Source organism: Tachypleus tridentatus, chromosome 13 (genome assembly GCF_004210375.1).
Source record: "Tachypleus tridentatus isolate NWPU-2018 chromosome 13, ASM421037v1, whole genome shotgun sequence".
Classification (NCBI taxonomy): domain Eukaryota; kingdom Metazoa; phylum Arthropoda; class Merostomata; order Xiphosura; family Limulidae; genus Tachypleus; species Tachypleus tridentatus.
Window position 1 is genome coordinate 149,815,726 of NC_134837.1, and position 20,494 is coordinate 149,836,219.

General features: G+C 34.1%; 1 protein-coding gene across 1 annotated transcript; it reads right to left on the reverse strand.

The window, feature by feature from the left end:
* Positions 1 to 5,419: 5,419 nt before the first annotated feature.
* Positions 5,420 to 19,454, reverse strand: LOC143239367 (glucose dehydrogenase [FAD, quinone]-like). The gene is made up of 11 exons (XM_076480365.1): positions 19,268 to 19,454; positions 18,408 to 18,610; positions 16,621 to 16,813; positions 16,012 to 16,143; positions 15,446 to 15,567; positions 14,701 to 14,871; positions 14,124 to 14,277; positions 10,116 to 10,279; positions 9,340 to 9,517; positions 8,633 to 8,855; positions 5,420 to 6,410 (listed from the first exon to the last, which is right to left on the reverse strand). Exons 1-11 carry the CDS (start codon positions 19,392 to 19,394, stop codon positions 6,209 to 6,211), a joined length of 1,869 nt encoding a protein of 622 aa, XP_076336480.1. The 5' UTR covers positions 19,395 to 19,454; the 3' UTR covers positions 5,420 to 6,208.
* Positions 19,455 to 20,494: the final 1,040 nt, after the last annotated feature.

The window sequence follows — 20,494 nt, forward strand, 5'->3', positions numbered from 1 at the left end:
CGGGGACTCGTTTGGAGTTCATTTATAATAAATAAACTCTCTCCAATTAAACATTTAATATTAGATGATCCAGTTGAGATCACTTTCAAATTCGTAATCAAGATGAAGTTCCAGAAAAAGATCGATCAGTCTTCACGGGTATTTATCAACAACGTGTGATTTTTTGGGGGGATAAAAGCTGTGAAAAAGGAACTTGCATGTTTGGGCTCGAATAAAATGCACTGATCGCACCATTTTTAGGTAAACAAAGATGTAAAGCGAAGTCATAGATTTTAAGAATACTTAAAACGTTTTATCAACAAGTTCAACTACAAGTGATATTTAAATCATCTTTTAAAATACAAAATCTATTCCGATCCAAAGACCTGTTACCTTCACCTGTGTGTTTCAGGATCGTAATTATTCGTGTGGTAGCTGTAACGCAACTTAACTGGCAAACCTATACGCCAAGTGCATCTGCGGGTTCAGGACATGCTAGGCGATACTCAATTCGTCGACAATATTACTAGTCGACAGACAATTCGGCGAAATTCCATTTGCCAAAAATATTATTACTTGCCACCAGACTTATTAACGTATCAATATTTCAAATGTATCGGTAGTATTCAGTGATGTCGAGAAACCCACTTGTTGAGAAATTTAAAATGCAAAAACGGCTCGTTTGGGTTGAGAAAATATTTTACATAGCAGAGCGAACAACGTTTCGACCTTCTTCGGTGAACCTGACGATGACCGAAGAAGGTCGAAACGTTGTTCGCTCTTCTATGTAAAATATTTTCTCAACCCAAACGAGCCGTTTTTGCATTTTAAATATCGGTAGTATTGCTGATAGTATGCTAGGTGAGTGTTTATGACCATCACAGTAAAATAATTAGCTCAACATTTTTGTTAAGACTGTATCTTTTTCACTGTATAAAACATGATTAGGACTAAAATGCTGTAGAAGAATGGCATAATAAATTCAACATAATGGTGAATAAGAGGAGAGTGTTGATGTTTTTATCACTGAACGAAATACAAAATTAGCAGCACGACACTGAACCTGATTCATGTACATGCATGCATTCCTCTAAGTAAGCGTAAATATAACAACAAATCCATCTCATGATACAGCTATCGACAAGCTAGTTTTTCGACTAGTTGTGTTTCGACAATTTGTCCAGTCAATAACCTGTCTTTCAACATAATTTAGTGTCTCCCATCGCTGTTGCCGGATTGTCCTGTCGCCAATTGGCTATTGCAGAGTTTTCACCGAAGCCACCTGCGAAGATATGGGTGTGTCAAGCAAAACTGGTAGAAAAACTATCAAATCGACCAGACTCCGCAATTCGCACACAAAGTGAAAACGCCAAACATTGCGTTTGGATAACGAATTTCAGTCATCTCATCTAGATTATCTAATAGCGAACTTTTAGTTAAAGAAAGTTTGTCAATTATGAATAAACTCTCAACTTTAAATAATAACAACTTCACTACACTTAAATCAGTTCTGGATACTTGTAAAATATTGTTACATTATTATATCTTTTGTTTATTTGCTTGTCTGTTAATTTATTTCATCCTTTTATTTTTCGTTATATTTACTATTTTATAAAATGTCTAAAATTTATAAATATTTGTACAAAATAATCTATCTTGTCCAATATAGTTTACTGAAGATGCGATATGTATATTCCGACGTTTAAATGCACATACAGTTGTCATACGCTATTCATTGGTGCCGTTGTTCTGTTCATTCTTAGTTAACAATCCGTTCCTGGAAATCAGTTTGAGTACTGTGCTATAACGTGTTTGGCTTGTGTTGAATTTCGCTTCAAGCTACACAAGAGCCATCTGCGCTAGTCTTCCCTAACTTGGCAGTGAAAGACTAGAGAGAATGCAGCTAGTAGTTACCACCCACCGCCAACTTTTGGTATACTCTTTTACCAACAAAGAGTGGGATCCACAATAATATTATAACACTCCAAATGCAATTAAGGTGAGCGAGATAAATAGATTTTATGATTTGGTTTTCATTCATCATTTGAGAGAATTCTCAAGTAATTAGGTATAACACGTCTCGATGGAGTCATTACTTTAATGGACTACTTCTGCTTCTTTCTAAAGTCGGATGATATTTTGGCTTCTAAACTAGGGATGTTTTTTTATGTCGAATAGTATCTAATGTGTCTTATGGTGTCATTTCACAAATTCACTTCCAGTTTAGCCTTACAGTGCTTTTCGCATTACGATTCTAGGTTTAAGCGTAACGTTACTTACAAGGATGAGTTTTCTGCTTTGATGTCATTATAAAGTTTTAGTTGTCACACGTACAGATATTCTGACTAGGGTTGATAGTATCAATAAAAATATGTCACCTTAAATCACACGAGAAGTTCAGCAAAATTACGTTTCGTCCAATACACGTACATACGCGAGTTCCGATTTTAATTATCACAACGTTTTGGTCCATAGTTTTTATTCAGAAATGGAAGAGAAAGGTGTTTTAGTATCTAGAAGTTGAAAACATGCTGTTTAAGTAATCTTAAGTTAAATATCTCTGGCAAAGGCAAATCTTCAGGAACTAATTTGGTTTGAACATAACTTTTACCTAATGAAGACACAATAGTATGGGTCAAAACGCTATACTCATTAAAATCAGAACTTACCCGGTATAAAATTGCTGCTACTGTATTTTAAAATTAAACATTTAATTTTTTACAGGTCTTCGAGAAAGATGGCAACATTGATAATATTATTTTGAAAACAAAATGAAGTCTTCAGGCTTACAGTAATCAAATGGATGATGTGGCTAAAATAATAAAATTATAGATGAGTACCATCATTTGATAAGAAAAAAAACGACAATTGCCTGAAAGAAGGAAATCACTTTTTAAAACTTGTACACTGATCTGAGTAAAAAAACACCTTCTAATCCTTTGACCTTAGAAAATAGATTAAAACCTTACTTGGCGTTTGAACTATTAACAGCTTCCAGTTCATAAACTTTAGCAAAATTCTCAATCGGGAGGTTTTATTCGTTCGTTTTGATGTAACATCGTTGTATACTAACAATAAACTTAATCACAGAGTGAGACTTTCCAAAATGAAGACTATCTTTTTCAGATTATTATTTCAAAGCTATTAGAACTAACAACAAAAAGAGTTCCACTATCACTTTAAAGTGTAAATATTCAACTAACTTATGATCTAAGTGTCCACAAAGTGCAAAGCTGTTGCTGTTAACCTAAGAGGGACAAGATGAGGAGAGCAAGCGTACTTTGAAACAAACTTATTTAATGACAACACATTGTTAGGTTATTGAAACTGGTCTGGCTTCTTTCCTGCACGATTATCGCAGTTCTTTCGGTTCGAAATCTTCAGCGGTGTTCAGAGATACTAACTTGTTTTCGTCCCACTCGTAAAGTTTATGGTTTTAGTGGTCTTGGGGTTACTGGTGGTATCTCTGATGTGTGAATCCTTTCTAAACTACCAAACGGACATCGATGGACTTAGAGTCTATTAGTGCGGCGGGGGATCTAAATATCTAATGCCTTAGACTTTGTTGTTGAAGAAACAGGAACACACAGAGAAACCCCACTTTCACTGTTCAGGCGTCAAATAATCAATTTACCTGACCAGTATCCGATGAAACTTCAATGATATAGCATCATAATAGTGAAAAAGAAGGAAGAGTCATCAGCGTAGTAGGATTTTATTTTTGGTGAGAAGGCGGTTAAAAGTGGAGGATTGGCATTTCACAGAGTGAATATTCGTTTTCACTGGTTGAGGGGCGGTAGGATCGGGCGCGGGGCTCATCGGTTTTGTCTTTAAGTAAAGGCAGAGAATAGATGGAAGTATCTACCTGTAGGGCGTTTGACGAGTTGAGTGACACATGGTCTGAAGGGAACTCGAATGGAAAGAGACAGTCGTTCTAAAGAGTTTACTGGTTGAATGTTGTCGTTCTTAGACTAAGAATTAAGGTGGCAGGGTTTAGGTGCCTTTTCTTCTCTTCAATTGGCTTTGTTTGGGCAGTTTGTTTGTTTTTAAGTTTTGCGCAAAGCTACACGAGGGCTATCTACGCTAGCCGCCCCTAATTTAGCAGTGTAAAACTAGAGGGAAGGCAGCTAGTTATCACCACCCACCGCCAACTTTTGGGCTACTCTTTTACCAACGAATAATGGGATTGACCGTAACATTATAACGCCCGCACGGCTGATAGGGCGTGCATGTTTGGCGTGACGGGAATTTGAACCCGCGACCCTCAGGTTACGAGTAGCGTGCCTTAACCACATGGCCATGCCGGGCCCATAATAATGGTGCAATATTAATTTCACTGCTCTGGGTTCGAAAACAGATGGATGAAGTGCATTCCCATTTTAAGTCGTATAATGATAAGAAGGTTATTTCCGATTGTGTTTGAAATTGTAAACACTATTACTTACTACCGTACGATATAAAATTACCAGATTGACTTTTTAATTGAAACTTAAAAAGGCAGTTCTATCAATATAGTTAAAAATAATTTTCTCTTTCCTAAATATATATATAAACGTTCCAGCCAAAAACAGCGCGGAATGATAAATCTATAAGTAGCCTAGAGCTTGGCCCGGCATGGCCAAGCGCGTAAGGCGTGCGACTCGTAGTCCGAGGGTCGCGGGTTCGCGCCCGCGTCGCGCTAAACATGCTCGCCCTCCTAGCCGTGGGGGCGTTATAATGTGTCGATCAATCCCACTATTCGTTGGTAAAAGAGTAGCCAAAGAGTTGGCGGTGGGTGGTGATGACTAGCTGCCTTCCTTCTAGTCTTACACTGCTAAATTAGGGACGGCTAGCACAGATAGCGATCGAGTAGCTTTGTGCGAAATTCCAAAAACAAACAAAACAAACCTAGAGCTTAGTTTGGTACGAAAGTGTACAAACGGATGAGTATAAATAAAAACTGATGCCAGATTTTGTTTGTACTTCGCGCAAAGCTACACGAGGGCTATGTGCCCTAGCCGTCCCTAATTTAGCAGTGCAAGACTAGAGGGAAGGCAACTAGTCATCACCACCCACCGCCAACTCTTTGGCTACTCTTTTACAAACGATAACATTATAACGCCCCCATGGCTGAAAGGGCGAGCATGTTTGGTGCGATGGGGATTCGGACCCGCGACCCTCAGATTACGAGCCGAACACCTTAACCCACCTAGCCATGCCGGGCCTTGTGTCTGGTTAAAAGAAACAACAAAAAAAAAACATGGTTTAGCGACATTAATGTATTATCAAAATTGTTTCTTTGGAAATTTCAAAATATTATACTGTAAAATGTCCTCTTTTTTACTTTTCTTCTCCTTACAAGCACCGTTCAACTTGTAAAAACACTAACCTTTCCACTATGGTCGAAATTAAAAACTTAGGTTTAAAACAACAAGACAAAATGATGCTCACAAAAGAAAGGTTTGTTGCCATTTTTTTTTAATTGAAAATACAGTAATTACAACGATTTACCACACACAAACACACACAACATGTTTATTTTAAAAAAACACGACGTTACTTAACTAAACATAATTTTCATATAATAAGTTAATAGTCAAGACATTTTGATTTTGATATCATGATTAATGTGTAAATCTGAAGCAAGCGATGGGTGGGTGAATGCATAGCCTCCTAAGGTCATTTCATTTTGAAAACTTAAAAAAAAAATTATGCTGTCTAGTACAATAGTTTATTAAATATATACTGAATACTAGAGAATATAAAGCGATAATCATAACAAACCGGTTAGTGCAACCTGGAAAGACTTAGCGTGGAATAATCGAAGGTTCGCCATTTAAACGCAAATAGTTAGGCAAAAGTTGAGTCTTGCTTGACAGTGAAGGCTACATTTTTCGCACGATTTTAAATTCAATGCAATTCTCCCACAAAATTTAAATTATTATTTATTTTGTTTCAGTTCCACCCTCCAGTCCCCATAGAATTAGGTTGGCTCTTCTTCTGAAGCTTTCCTTTTAATAACTGGGCACTTCTACACACTTTAGCTAATGGTGAAATACAATTAAGTCAAAATACTCAAAACGTCGCGAGTTAAAAACAACAGATAACATCAAAATCCTTATTGTATAATATAAATACATTTGTTTACAAAAATAAATTAACCAAATAGATTTGTCAATTTTCTTTAAAACTGTATTAGAAACCAATATTATTACATAGCTTATCAACCACTTTTATAAAGAAACAAAAATTAAAATATTCTCCTCCTATTCACTCGCTTAGTCCTTAGTTTTAGAAACTTTCCATTTTTCGAAACGACCACTGTCTTTAATCCACGTATCATATCCGCTGCCTTCTCAGCAATCATAATGATTGGGGCATTTGTGTTCCCAGACACAATCACTGGCATCACAGAACCGTCCACAACACGCAGTCCTCTCACTCCTTTCACTCTAATCATAGCACGTAAAAACAAACAAACAAATATAGTCACAAAATTCCCAAGATTTGCGAAATACTTTGTTGAATATCATATTTAGAAGCTCAGGAGTTTCTGTCTAAAACTGGTTAGTATACTTTGTATACGTGTGGATAATGTAAAATTACGACAAATTGAAAAGTTGTGAAAATATTTTAAAAAAGAAGAAATTATTATTAAACACACGATGGCTTTTAATTTTAACGTGTGGCATACAGTATGTTGTATTACAAGGCACAACATATACATATGTTGGATCAGGAGTGTCACAAAAGGTTTTGGGGCCTGGCAAAGGAAACTGATCTCAAATGGACCCTGGAATCCAACTGCGAACTATACGTTGTGGTATAATTACCTAATGGACGTAGGTTAAGTTTTTACTTCTGTGTGCGTATTTGCGCTTTGTATGTTTTTCAGCAGAATTTCTCAAAAACGGCTGAATGGATTTGGACGAAAGTTGATATATGTATTGACCCACTTAGAAATGATTAGTTTTTGAAAGATAAAGGTCACAAAAAATTCTTATATGTTACAGATTTTTCCTGCTCTATACTCCAGTCAAAAATAATCGAATTTTGATTAAACTTGGCAGATTTATGAAGAAAATCATTCCACATTGTCCTACTAAAAATACGAACACATTTTCATATTTCATACGCGCTCCACTGAGTGCTTATATAGTATGCAAATTGGTTAATCCTGTGGTGTACTGCGAAATCTATTCCTCAATTCCATCTGGGTAGTAGATATGGGCATGCGTGTGACGTAAGCGAGCCAATCGTCAAAATTTCATCCTTTGCATGCCTTAAAGAAGATAGTTTAGCCAGTATTAATGGTAATTTTTAGTTATTGTAGAAATTTAGAATTGTTTATTTTCTTTTGTAAAGATAATTTTATTTGTATATTTGTTTTACTTCATAAATACTATTAAGTATGTTCAGTATCGATTGACAAACACGCACTACGTTGGTCATTGATGTTTATCACAGAGTTAGTGTTAACCGAGTGTTGGATATGTAAAACAAGTTGTAATATTATGTTAGTATATTATTATTTGAATATTTTTTTTAGAAATAAAAAACACCTTAAGTTTAGATGAGGGTAGACTAATAATGAAGTTAAACTTGAAAAGCGGTCTAAACTCAAACTTGTTATACTATATTAATTCTGTATAATGTGGCCTTATTTCAGTCTTAAAGTCTTGTACTACTGGTAATATCATACCATTATCATTATGTAACTTGTAAGATACTATTGTTAATAGTATTATATGAGCTATAAAAGCACTAATTTGAACTAACTACAAAACTGTAAGAATGTTTTTAAAGATCGAATTATATGTTTAAGTTTATCTCACACGGCAGGTAAATTCCAGTTATTAATCATCAACGATAGATGATAAGCATGATAAATAGCAGATGGAATACGAAAGGTGGGTATTGCACATTATAGTTGTTTAGTTTGGCCTATTTATCATTAAATAAACTCATTTAACCTAATTCCTAAACAGTAGGAGTCTTTATAAAAACTGAAAGTGTTTTGAGTAGTTCATCTCACACGACAGATAAAGTTATACAACTATCAGTCATGAAGTAAGAGGTAGACGTAATACTAATAGTACACATAGAGGGATGAAATTCTATCCTCCAAATTGAATGTGGACGACGGATGAGATTTCACAGCAAATTAGCCTGACCAAAAAGCCTCTCCTATAAACTATCGTTTGGGGCCTCCCTCTCTAACCTGGGATTTCCCCCACATGACTCCCCTTGGAAGGGAAATTTGTTTGCTGTTTAAAGAAACACCATCATTTACTGAAAGAATCAAACTTGCATTAACGTTTTAAAATCGATTTAAGTGAGAACTCTTGATGTAAACACATGTACACTGTCTCGACCACCCCTCAAACTTGTAATGTATACAGGCTTGTTTATATAAGAAGCACAATCACTAGCTGCCTACACCCAGTTTATCACTTCTATAATAAAGTAGGGACAGTTAGCCCTCAGAAACAAGTGGAGGGGTAGGGAGGGAAGGAATTCTAGTTAGCATTTCACCCTTCTAGAATCCAATCAAGATAGAAACATTTTAAAAACAAAGCGTATATATATATGTATTAAAAACTTATCACGTAACCCATGATAAATAGTTTAATATGGTACGCCTCAGATACGACATATAACGTAATTTTCTTACCTTAATTGTGGGTCTACCACAGTCGATGGGTCGTTGGGGTTACCCATCTTACAAGTCCCCACGGGATGGTATAAAGTAGAAGTAAATGTCCTAGCTACGCAAGCTAAATACTCGTCACTCCAATGAGGATAATGGCCGCACTTTGGGAAAACATTCGGAAGTCGACGAGCTCCAAATTTTCTAAACGCTGGAGTTTCACCAACAGCATAAGAAATTTTCATGGCTATAATAAAAATGCACACATCGAATCATTTGGTAAATTGTTTTTCAATTATACGTGTATGTGTGTTTTGTTATAGCATAGCTATATCGGGCTATCTGCTGAGTCCACCGAGGGGGAACGAACCCCTGATTTTAGAGTTGTATCAATTATACGTAAACATAATGTTATTTTAAACGCTTTAAGGATATTAATAACAACAAAAAAAAAAGACTGGCGCTTATTTTCGCCTATGGTAAATAACTAATCTTCATTATTTAAATATTTAGCATTAAAATAACCACCTTTGTCACAACATGATTTTAAATATACTAATCACTATGGTTACTGTACCAACACCACGGTATTATAGATACTTCTCGCCATATACAATATTGGATGAATCCATACAGTATTATTTATTGTGATTTATTAATGAACGATATACCGAGGTACTTGCACCATGGATGCGGCATTATATCTGTGAACAGTTTACAAAAACACTTACACTCCACCATGGTTAAGATGTCTTTTTCATGAGTCAGGTATTTAGGATCAATGATTGGATGGTCGTACGGATTATTTGAGCGGAGTTTCAAGTATCCTCGACTTTCAGGACGCAGTAGAACGGGGTACAATGAAAATGTGTCTGTATTGACATACGGGGCATAAACCATTTCCCATAACTGAAAAAACAACAACAAAAACAAAACATTCGTTTATGAAGTGAAAGTAAGTAATTGAAAGAAACAGCACTATTAACACAAATGGAGATCAGACAGCACTATTAACACAAATGGAGATCAGAAATGTTTTAAAACGTCAAGACCATCTCTCAGTAACAAGGAAATTTAACTATTTGTTTATTGTGAGATATATATTAATAGAGTACAAGTAACTAAATAAGATAATAGGCTTTTTGATTAGCTACAGTTAAGCATTTTATCAAGTTTTGATATGTATATAGAAGACTAAGTTCTTAGTTGTGTAAAACACACACACACACACACACTTCCAAATCATAAATGTACATTGTTGGTAAACATTAACGATATTGAAAGTTTCAGAAATACACGAAAGTGACACTGAATTAACCTTTTAGCGTTTACCTAGTTTCAAAGAATAGTGTTTTCAGTTAATAACTTTTCTTGTAGAGTTATTACATAGCATAGAAAACAGAGACTAAGCTTCAAAATTATAGTTTCAAAATAATTTACAAAATATATACTTTTGCATTTTCATTTAAATAACTATTATAAGTAGAAAATTCGAGAGCTTTTGTACCTCGTTGTTAAGTCCCTGGACTCTTCGAAATGTTTGTCCCTGGTCGGATGCTACGCTACCAGATATAAAATGGATCTCTGCATCTGGGAAGTCGTCAGAAATGTTAGCATATTTTGTTTTAATAAAGCCTAATCCTTCAACGCCTCCTAGCAAAGTCAGAGGCCCTAGAAGTACAAAAATGACATTAATAAATGAATGTACACTTCGATAGATAAAAAGTTTTAAAACATTTTGCTCATAATACCGTCAGAAAATGAGATGAAATATACGTTGAAACATTCGTCTAAATTACATTTTTATTAAAAACAAACAATATTTGAGCAAACCTACACGAATGCTGTCTGTTCCAGACATCTCTATTTATGAAATGATAAACTAGCCAACAGCGCCCACCGCCAATTTTGGGCTACTTTAATAAAATAGTGAAATAAAACAGTCGCCTTTATATTTACAGCTCAAAAAGTGTGGAGCGTGATTTTGTGTCAACAGGAAGCAAGCCACAAACTCGCAAATACTTGACTTCATAGTAACATGATGGACACTGGGCAGTCTAAAGCATTGTACGGAGAGAAAACATTGTCCTAGGTTTTCAGTACGTCTCCTCCTAAGACCTAATGCGTCTTAAAACCGAGAGTTAGTAGTGTTGACTAGCTGATTTCACTTCGTAATATTTTGAGGTTAATTTGATTTCCTCAAAGGTAGGTCCGCTTCATAACAGGAGGATCGCAAGGATAATATATAAAGTGGTTCTAAATTTAGGTACAACTAACTGCGTTTGGGCAAAGTAATAAACAGACTGAATCCAGTGTGTAACACGTTGCGAAATCATTCGAAATTAAATTCGTAACAAAAACACAGTGTGTGTGTGTGTGTGTGTGTGTGTGTGTATATACTTTCTTCTGGGGTCGCTTTTCACTAGATTTCTGAATAATTAGACTGGTTGCCTTCATTTAGCCAGCTAGTTTGCTTTAGATCTAGAACAATAATGTTTATTCTATTCCAAAATATTTAATAAATCTTTTTTTTTAGTTAATGTGAAACATTAGATTTATCCATAGTGACTATTGCTACTCCGTTGTTAGGTCATTATCATTCCAAAATAAGGGAGAATGTAACCTCAAGATATTATATGGCTTACCAACAAAGGATATTGGCTGCTGACATTCTTGTGCAATGTAAAGCATTATAAACATGCAGAATACATGCTGTATTCCTATCATAATATGACCAAAGAACAAAAACAGCTAGAACGAAGTTGTCTTAATAATTTTCCTGACCGCTTATTATACAAAAACTGAAGTTTTAGAGGAAGCGGAATTTTTTTTGTGAAAAAATTCTGCTTTAAAATAATTGGGTGTAAACTCATGGAATGCTTTTCTTTCCACAACTTTAGAATAAATGTTGGTTATCACAGATAACCCTCGTGTAGCCCTGCGTAAGTCAATAAACAGAAAATCTTCTTCCAGATAGTCACTGTAACTGAATGGCCACATCTTAACTCCAATTCATAGGAGTTTTCACTTTCTTAAATCCAGAATTCGTTAGAGGAATAGAATTTTAGCGTGACGACAAATTATTACGTTTATATTTAGATAAGTTTCAATAACAGTTTTCAAATATGACAGAGTCATTGAACTACTGGTGCTCACAGTTGTGGCTAACATGATTATTACAAAACACAAAAATGATTACCTTTTTTAGGTTTGAATGTCGGGTTGAAAATTGGAAACTCGTATTTTGGATTTTATAGTCAATATTGTTTTAAATAAAGTGTAGCGCGTCTAAACAAGTAAAGTGACTTTATTACATTAGAATTCGTGAAAGACAATCATACAATATATTACTTTTCAAATATGTTGATGTCACAGTGGCATATCTTCGGACTTATACTGCTACAAACCGGGTTTCGATACCTGTGATAGACAGAGCACAGATAGGCACTTGTGTAGCTTTGTTCTTAATTAGAAACAGCATCTGAATATACCGATTTAAATAAAGTGGATTAATTACGTTAATGCACATAACTGTGAAAACACCTCCAAGTCGCTTTCGCCCAGGGCTTGGCATGGCCCGGTGGTTAGGATATTCGACTCGTAATTCGAGGGTCGTGGGCTCGAATCCCTGTCACACCAAACATGCTCGCCATTTCAGCCTCAGGGATGTTATAATATTACGGTCAATCCCATTATTCGTTGGTAAAAGAGTAGCCCAAACGTTGGCGGTGGGTGGTGATAATTAGCTGTCTTCCCTCTGGTCTTGCAAATTAGAGACGGCTAGCGCAGATAGCCCTCGTGTAGCTTTGCACGAATTTAAAAAAAAAACAAAAACAAACTCTCCCCCCCCCCCTTTTTTAAAACTATTGAATATATTAAATGTTGAATGGCAATATATTGTATTTTCTAAATATTCTTTAGAATAAAGCAAAATTACTCATTACCTTCAATACATCAACAGGCTTAGTACAGTTTAGTTCAGAGGTAGAAACCGCGTCTCAATTTTTAAACACGCCAACCATATTTTGACAATTGGTTTTCATCCTCGCGAAATTAGTTGGTATCAGATTAGTAGTTCATGTTCGTACCATTAAGTATTTATTAAGGTAACCTTTGGGAACAGTAAATCCACGTATGTTTTTATACTGTAGCTTGCAGATTTGTCTTTTTAGTAATTTCCAGAACTTCGGGTATTTTATATCAAAACTCTTTTGAATGTGCAACTCAAAGTCCTACTACAACGACAGTCTATTTAAAGCCATGGTGGAATGTAATGTATCGTAACTACATTTTGAAATTGTTTGGCGTTAAGCAAGTAGTGTGATGCTATTTAAAACTGATTGTTTTTGTGATGGGTATCTAACAGCCCTTTCCGAAGCTAAATAATTATATACTCAGATCATAAGGATATCCCTTGTATTTAGCTGCTTCGGTAAAAAAAAGGATTATGGATCAACTTGTGTTAAAGACCATCTAGAAAGGAACCTACAACAATTACCCCAACCATGATAAGCAATGTGCGGAGTTTCGTAAAATAAACAACAACAACAACAAAAAACCACTAAAGATTAGTGGCAAAGCTATTCACATGGTTAAGGTAGTAATACAAATCATAACAAGAAGAATTCTCCGCCTGAACACCAGGAATGTGTGTGCAAGTTACATCAATGACATAAGCATTCAACATTCTCATACTTCAAGCATCTAAAGAATGAAAGGGTATTCATGTTATTCTGTACATAAAATAGGGTCAACTCGCCAAATGTAGATCATAGAAACTTCTTTGCGATCGGACTGATCAAATGAGCATTGGGAATTTGACACATTATGAAAATCCTGCAAGGAGAAGTGGTCTAATTTGGACATGATAGCCTTCCAAAGAAGCCTTTGCAATGAAATTACTATGAATGGCTATTTTTAACATGCACGACCGTGATGACATGAATATGGTGAATCTCAACATTGTTTGATTATAAGAACAATGCCTGTGCAATTCTAATAGCCCGGCATAGCCAGATGGGTTAAAGCGTTCGACTCGTGATCTGAGGGTCGCGGTTTCGAATCCCCATCGCACCAAACATTCTCGGCCGTTCAGTCGTGGGGGCCTTATAATGTGACGATCAATCCTACTATTCGTTGTTAAAAGAGTAGTTCAAGAGTTGGCGATGGGTGGTGATGACTAGCTGCTTTTCCTCTGGTTTTACACTGCTAAATTAGGGAGGCTAGTGCAGATAGCCCTCGTGTAGCTTTGCGCGAAATTAAAAGAAAGCCTAATAAAAACTAAAAAAAAGTGTATAGATCTATTCACGCAATAACATAAATAATAAAAAAACACTTAAAACTCTTATGTATATATGTAACTTACGATGCAGGCGGAAGGCAAAAAATTAGGCATCTAATAATGTGCGTGTCAGAATTTCAGAATTAATAAAAGTTAATTTTCAATGAACTACAAATGAAGTCACTGTAAAATGTAGTGCTAGTGTAAATTAATAAATATATTAAAATTGATTACCTTTTCCAGCTGCAAAATATTTAACAGCTTCTTGGGCAGTCATAACTCTAGACTGCAATATAGAATATGGTTTGTCGATCAGAAAAGTAACGCCTCCTGGATAGATGTGATCTTGTAGGTTTAAACCTACAGGAAGATCAACCAACACGGGAATCTGAAGAAAAAACATAGTATATTCAAATTGACACTTGATTATATGTTCTTCAACATTCTTACTCAGAGATTTCAAAAAAATGACCTAAAACAATGTAAGATTTAGTTTTCATTTTTAATAAAAAGTTCCATGTGATATTAAAAATATTATAGATTTTAGTAAGTGTGAATTATTTTCAACTATGCATTTCAACTAATTTGGTTAATATATATGTTCTAAAATGTACATTATAGAACAACAAAAGACATGTCAGTTAAAGGTGTAACAAGTAGATATAATTCTCTTAAAAGTATGAAAATCAGTATTCATAACTTAAGATTTCGTTCTTCAAGTTGTAAAATAATTCCAACCATTAGGTGAACTGGGGTGTAATTTTAATAGTTTAAACAGAAACTACTTATTTAAATCTGTAAACAATCTCACCCCTAGTTCTTCAAGGTGTTTCCGAGGCCCAATACCCGAGAGCATCAACAACTGTGGTGTATTTATGGATCCTCCGGACAGTATTATTTCTTTTCGAGCAAACACCATATATTGAAGATCGTTCTTAATGAATTGAATGCCTCTTGCTATGAGCTGATCGTCAAAAAGGACCTAAAAGTAAAATAAATGTTTTGAAAATATTCAAACAGATTGGTTAAATATTTCACTTCTAAAGATGGGATAGAAAAAGAAAATTGGATTGAACAGTTATGATTCCAATAAAATAGGTTGTTTGAAATTGAGATTTTCCCCTTTAACAGCTTTGTTTGACCTATTTTAATAAGGACAGTTAGAAGGTCAATGATATCATGATTTGAAGAAACTCTTCTACTTCATGTCAGTGCAACCCTTAAAGTACCACCAAAGTTTAACAGAATACTACTACTAACGTTATTGAGCTTTTTTGTAAATTTTTAGCACAGTTATTTTAAATTATAGTTTATTACGAACAGGAGAAATTATTCAATATGTAAAATAATGTAATCTAAAAACTAGACACCTCTGTAAAGAATCTATGATAAAAGATTACAATAAAAACAAAGTGGTTAATATGAAAGAAAGCCTTCATGCTCCTCAAATGGATAATTTATAAAATCTGTTGTAACAAAGGGGTTTAAGGCGTAATCAATCTTTCTCATGAGCAACTTTTACGAAAATATAACAAAAGTAGTTTTTGAGCTAGTACCTTGGTGGCAAAAGCAAAAATCACAATATCCAGATTTGGTCTATCCTTTACTGACTGAAGAAAAGCCTTTGACGTACTGCAACGAGTACCATCCCGAATAGTTCCTTGAGGAATTGAAAATCCTGAGGGAAAAAAGGATATTAGTAACTGTAAAGAACAGCCACACAAAAATGTAAAGTAATTTAATCGAAAATATCTTTTATATTTTTGGAGAACTTTCATTTCTTCAGTTATTTGATTAATTTAGCTAGAAATGTCAAACGAAAACAAAAGTTACAGTTTATTACATATGATATACATGTCATTCTTAACTAATAAAAGTTACAGTGCCAAAAAGAATAAAAATCGAGTAAACTAAAACAGACGTATTCCAATTTATAGGCATAATTGGACAAAAGAAACACTGAATACAAATTACGTGGAATATTACAAAACATCTAATTTTTGAAATCCTTTTTAAAATTCACTATTATTCAAAATAAAATTTATTTAGTATTTCAGTATAAATGTAAGATAAAAACAGAACCTAGTGAAAACCTGAGAATTTATGTATTAAGGTAATTTACCGGTTTGAATAGGTCCATTCAAGTCTCTAGTTGGATACCCTAACATCCTTCCTGCTTCAGTAAAAGCGTGACTCAATGGAGAGGAATATGGCGGAGATTCTATAGTTAGATACCCTCCTCTCCCGTGATATCCTGTTGTGCATAAAAAGGGACATTTGGTCCATTCTCTGAACAGAGTATAGTTTACATTGGTTTTATAGGATAAATTTAGCCATTTTATTGCGATACGATACTCTCGTCTATAAGGGTATTTATACGATTGTACATCACTAGGTACAAAACACACATCAAACGAGAACTAACAAACTGAAAATACGACGTCCCCACACAAATCGGTATTTGTAAATAAACGATATTAAAAGTTCTCCCATATTTTCTGAATGATGAACTGCAACAACATTGCGTAAAGTATCTTACAATTATAAAGTGAAATAAATTGAAGTAAATGTCAGATCACAGTTATACAAACACCTGTTGTTACTTCAGTGTTATAATTTAATTGATTGCTGCATAGTATAAGTATCAGGTCAATGATATAAATTACTTGTTATTACAGTTTTTTTCATGTCAATTGTAACTTGTAGGCTAGGGCTCTTATTGCATGCTTACCATTCTCAACAAAATTCAAATCTCTGTTATCTTCTGACTTTAGAAAATAAGGGAATACATCTCGCCAGCTCCATCCGTAGGCGCCATAATCTCTGTTCCATCTGTCGTAATCCCGAGGATTTCCTCGAATATATAACATGTAGTTGAGGACACTGCAACCACCGAGAACTTTTCCACGTGGCCAACGGCTTTTCTGGAGTGTGATAGGAAAACAATATTACATTTTTCAAAAGTGAACTTATTTTTAGTTGGAACAGTAATACAGCTAAGATGTTTGTTAGATAAATGCTGTGTTATTATGCATAAATCTACACAAAGAGCTGTCTGTGTTCTACTCACTACGGGTATCAAAATCCAGTTTCTAGTGGTGCAAATCAGCAGACATGTCACTGTTCCAAGGGGGGAGGCATTTGGAGAAAAATAAATTCACACTAACAACTTAAACATTTCGAGATAGCTTGAAAGGGTAGTAACGAAAACTTTAATATAAATGTACTTAAAACTTGTTATTCAATGCCAGTTTACCTATACAAAAGAGGTAGATAATTATTATAGTGACGATTTAATTAATACTAAAATATTATTTTATCCAGACTGACAAATCAAAATGTTAATGATAGTGTTTTTAAGATAATCAAAAGGACGTGAAATAATATTTTTGAAATGTAATGTTTAAAGTCCACAATATATAAATATTTAAGTATGGCTAGGCGGTTAGAACACTTGACTTACAATGTTGAGTACAAATTCCCTCCTTACAGCCGTGAGGTCGTTATAATTTACGCTCAATCACACTATTCGTTAATAAAAGTAAGAGTTGGCGGTAGATGATGATGACTAGTTGCCTTTTCTCTCGTCTTTCATTTCTAAATTAGATACGGCTAGCGCAGATAGCCCTCTTGTATTGCATGAAATTCCAAATAAAAAAAACTAAACACTTGGTTAGATATTTTCCATTGCTGCGCTCAGGAACAAATCCATGGATTTTAAAAGCTAAACATAATTCAAAATCTTAGTCATTATTTTTTCCAATGCACTACTACCTCATGACTCTTCAAAGTGTGCATCCTTTTCTCCTATTCACATCAAAACTTTCATTGTTTTAACCAGTCAAAAATCCTCTACTTTCTTAACACTAGTTTACAACCAAGCAATTTATTTACTGAGTTTGTCGCCCGCTTGTGACCCCATTTCTTAACCTAGCAATTTGTCCAGCAAAATTGTTGCCACTTATGAAACTAACTCAATTTATTTCTAAACATTTTAAGTTGAAAAAGCAGTACTTTAAGTTGGAAATAACAATATCAACTGTATAAAAACAAGAAGATATACAAACTTGGTTAAAGTTTAAAGTTCAAATGATTGTCAAATGTCTTTCGACTGCAGAAGAAATAATAAAGAGCTTAAAAACTTGTTGTCCTGAAAAAATTGTATTATTCAATCTGCCTCAGACCTCATTAAAGAACGTAATAAGATGAAGCATTTGCATGCCATGCTAATGAAATATTTGATAGGATGGTGATATATTTAATGTCATTTATAAATGTCACTTTTTTACTTGCTCATTCGTTTCACAGACTTCCTTTTTACGTATATTCATTATCTAGAGATGAAGTTTGACATTATGTCTACGAAGGTCACCTCATGGTGTCACCTGATATTAGAACAAAACAGAAAATTTTGGATCACTACAAATATTTTTCAGTGAAATGCTCAGTAGCATATCTATAAAATCAAGTTCAACGTTTAAAAGACTTAAAATTTTAATAAAGTATTAAAATCAATACCCTCTCTTTCAGACCAAAGCAGGACAATTCCTGGGGTTCAGTCAAGTACTTCCAGTCTAGTGGGGTCTGCTGGATGTTGGCAGCCAATAAAGGGATGTCTGTCACGTCATTCTCATCGCCACCAGCTTCTAGAAGAAGAACTCTAATATTCAGGTCTTCAGACAAACGATTAGCAATGACAGCACCAGCTGATCCTGCTCCAACTACACCAAGAAACAACATGATTGTTTATACGATTATTTCAAAGTACTCTTTTTAAATGAGCTTTACCTGGTTATCTTTGTACTATTGCTTAGTAAATAGAAACGGATTAAAGCCTATTGTTTCTGAGACATATAATTTGTAAAATAAATTTAATTAAAGTAATAAGCTTTTAATTTTTGACAAGTTAATGCGAAGTTTTGAGCACACCCATCGCTTTTAGGCGTTACCGTGAAGAAAAAATTATTTTAGATTTATACATCAATGCTTACGTACTTGGTATGAAATCTTGGCTTAGTATGGTCTTGAAACGTCTAACAGAATAATTCTACTTGTACATTTATTATTTGCGAAGTAATTTAATTATTATTTGATGGAGACACAAAGTATGTTTGTTTGTAATTAAAAATAAAGCTACACATGGCTATTTGTGTTCTGTCCACCATAGGTATCAAAACCCCAAGAAGATACAAGCTGTATCACAAATATCTCTATAGTTAACGGCAATTTTCTCCTTAACAAGTTATTTACTTCAGAGATAAAATAAGTATCACTTGTAATAAGCTGAATTGTAGGTTTGATAATATTTATTATATTAGAGTTGTAACAAAATTTAGATTATGAAACATATTTACATAAAATACGGGGAAAGCACTTACCGATTATGTAGTCATATTCATAGTTAAAGGTTTCAGTAGCTATAGGTTTTTTTTTATATGTAGAAGGAACAAAAAACAGGAAGGATAAGGGAAGCAAGGCTGAGATGAGAGATAAAACGCCAGCCATTGTTCGTTAGTACCTCAATTCACGACTGACCTGTACACTCTAACCTTTAGGAAGTAATGAGTTAATATGGGGGGCCCTCAGTTTTAGAAGCAATATTCTGACCAATCATAGCGTATCGCTGGACTGCATATTATTCAAATGGTCAGAATTGTTGATCAATAAAATGTGAATATATTATTAAAACATTATAACAATTATTGAAAAATATATTAAGTGAAAGGTATAAGAACATACTAAAATATTTTGGCTAAAAAATATAAAGTTCCTATATTTACTGGCCCTAACAGGTCAGCAGTAAGTCTGAAGGCTTATAACGCTAAAAGCCTGGTTTTGATACCTGTGATGGGCACAGCACAAAAAGTCCATTTTGTAGCTTTTTGCTTAACAACAGAGAAACAAACCGACATTCATTACAACTGTATACACATATACCAACATAATATCATAAACTTTGTTAATATTGACTTTGTGAAAAATAGTTATTACAATGATATCTGATATTCTTAATTCGCATTTTTCAAAATCGACGAGGCTTGATTTATTGAAGATCATATATTAATTTACACGACAATTTGAATAAGTACCTTCCCTATAAGTTTTTATTAGTCTCGTATTTTATGTATTGGCATGCGAAATTAACATAAAAGATTTGCAGTAATAAAAGAAAAGAAACTTTTTAACTCTTTAATAATGGAATTAACAAAATTTAGAAAAAAAATGTATAAAAAATTAAAGTATTATGATTCATTTGATGTTTATATTACTATGAGAATATTTTTTTCCCTGTTTCACAGAGCTATTTTTATTTGAGGTATTTCTTTTCTCTGAACCTATAATGTTCTTAACGACTCCGTATTTTTGTATTTTTGGTCGATTAGTTTACAAGTGGTATTTAGTTTAAATGTCAAAGGAATGTTTATCTGTCTACATAAATTCGCTTACTTATTTTTTTGGATATTATGATATAACGAAAACGAGTAAAACTGCATAATTTTATAATACGTCTGTATAATACAGTAAATAGATATCAAAATAAGGAAAAGCCACAACCTTTTAGCTTCTGGCTTACTACTAATATTTGTAAAAGTTTAATCAAGCAA

Excerpts from the sequence above, each read along its gene's own strand:
- LOC143239367 (XM_076480365.1), bottom strand. The coding sequence starts at position 19,394 with ATGGCTGGCGTTTTATCTCTCATCTCAGCCTTGCTTCCCTTATCCTTC. Across the intron at positions 18,611-19,267 it reads TGAATATGACTACATAATCG|TTGGAGCAGGATCAGCTGGT; the intron begins GTAAGTGCTTTC and ends TTCTTGGTGTAG. Across the intron at positions 15,568-16,011 it reads GAATGGACCTATTCAAACCG|GATTTTCAATTCCTCAAGGA; the intron begins GTAAATTACCTT and ends TTTTTCCCTCAG.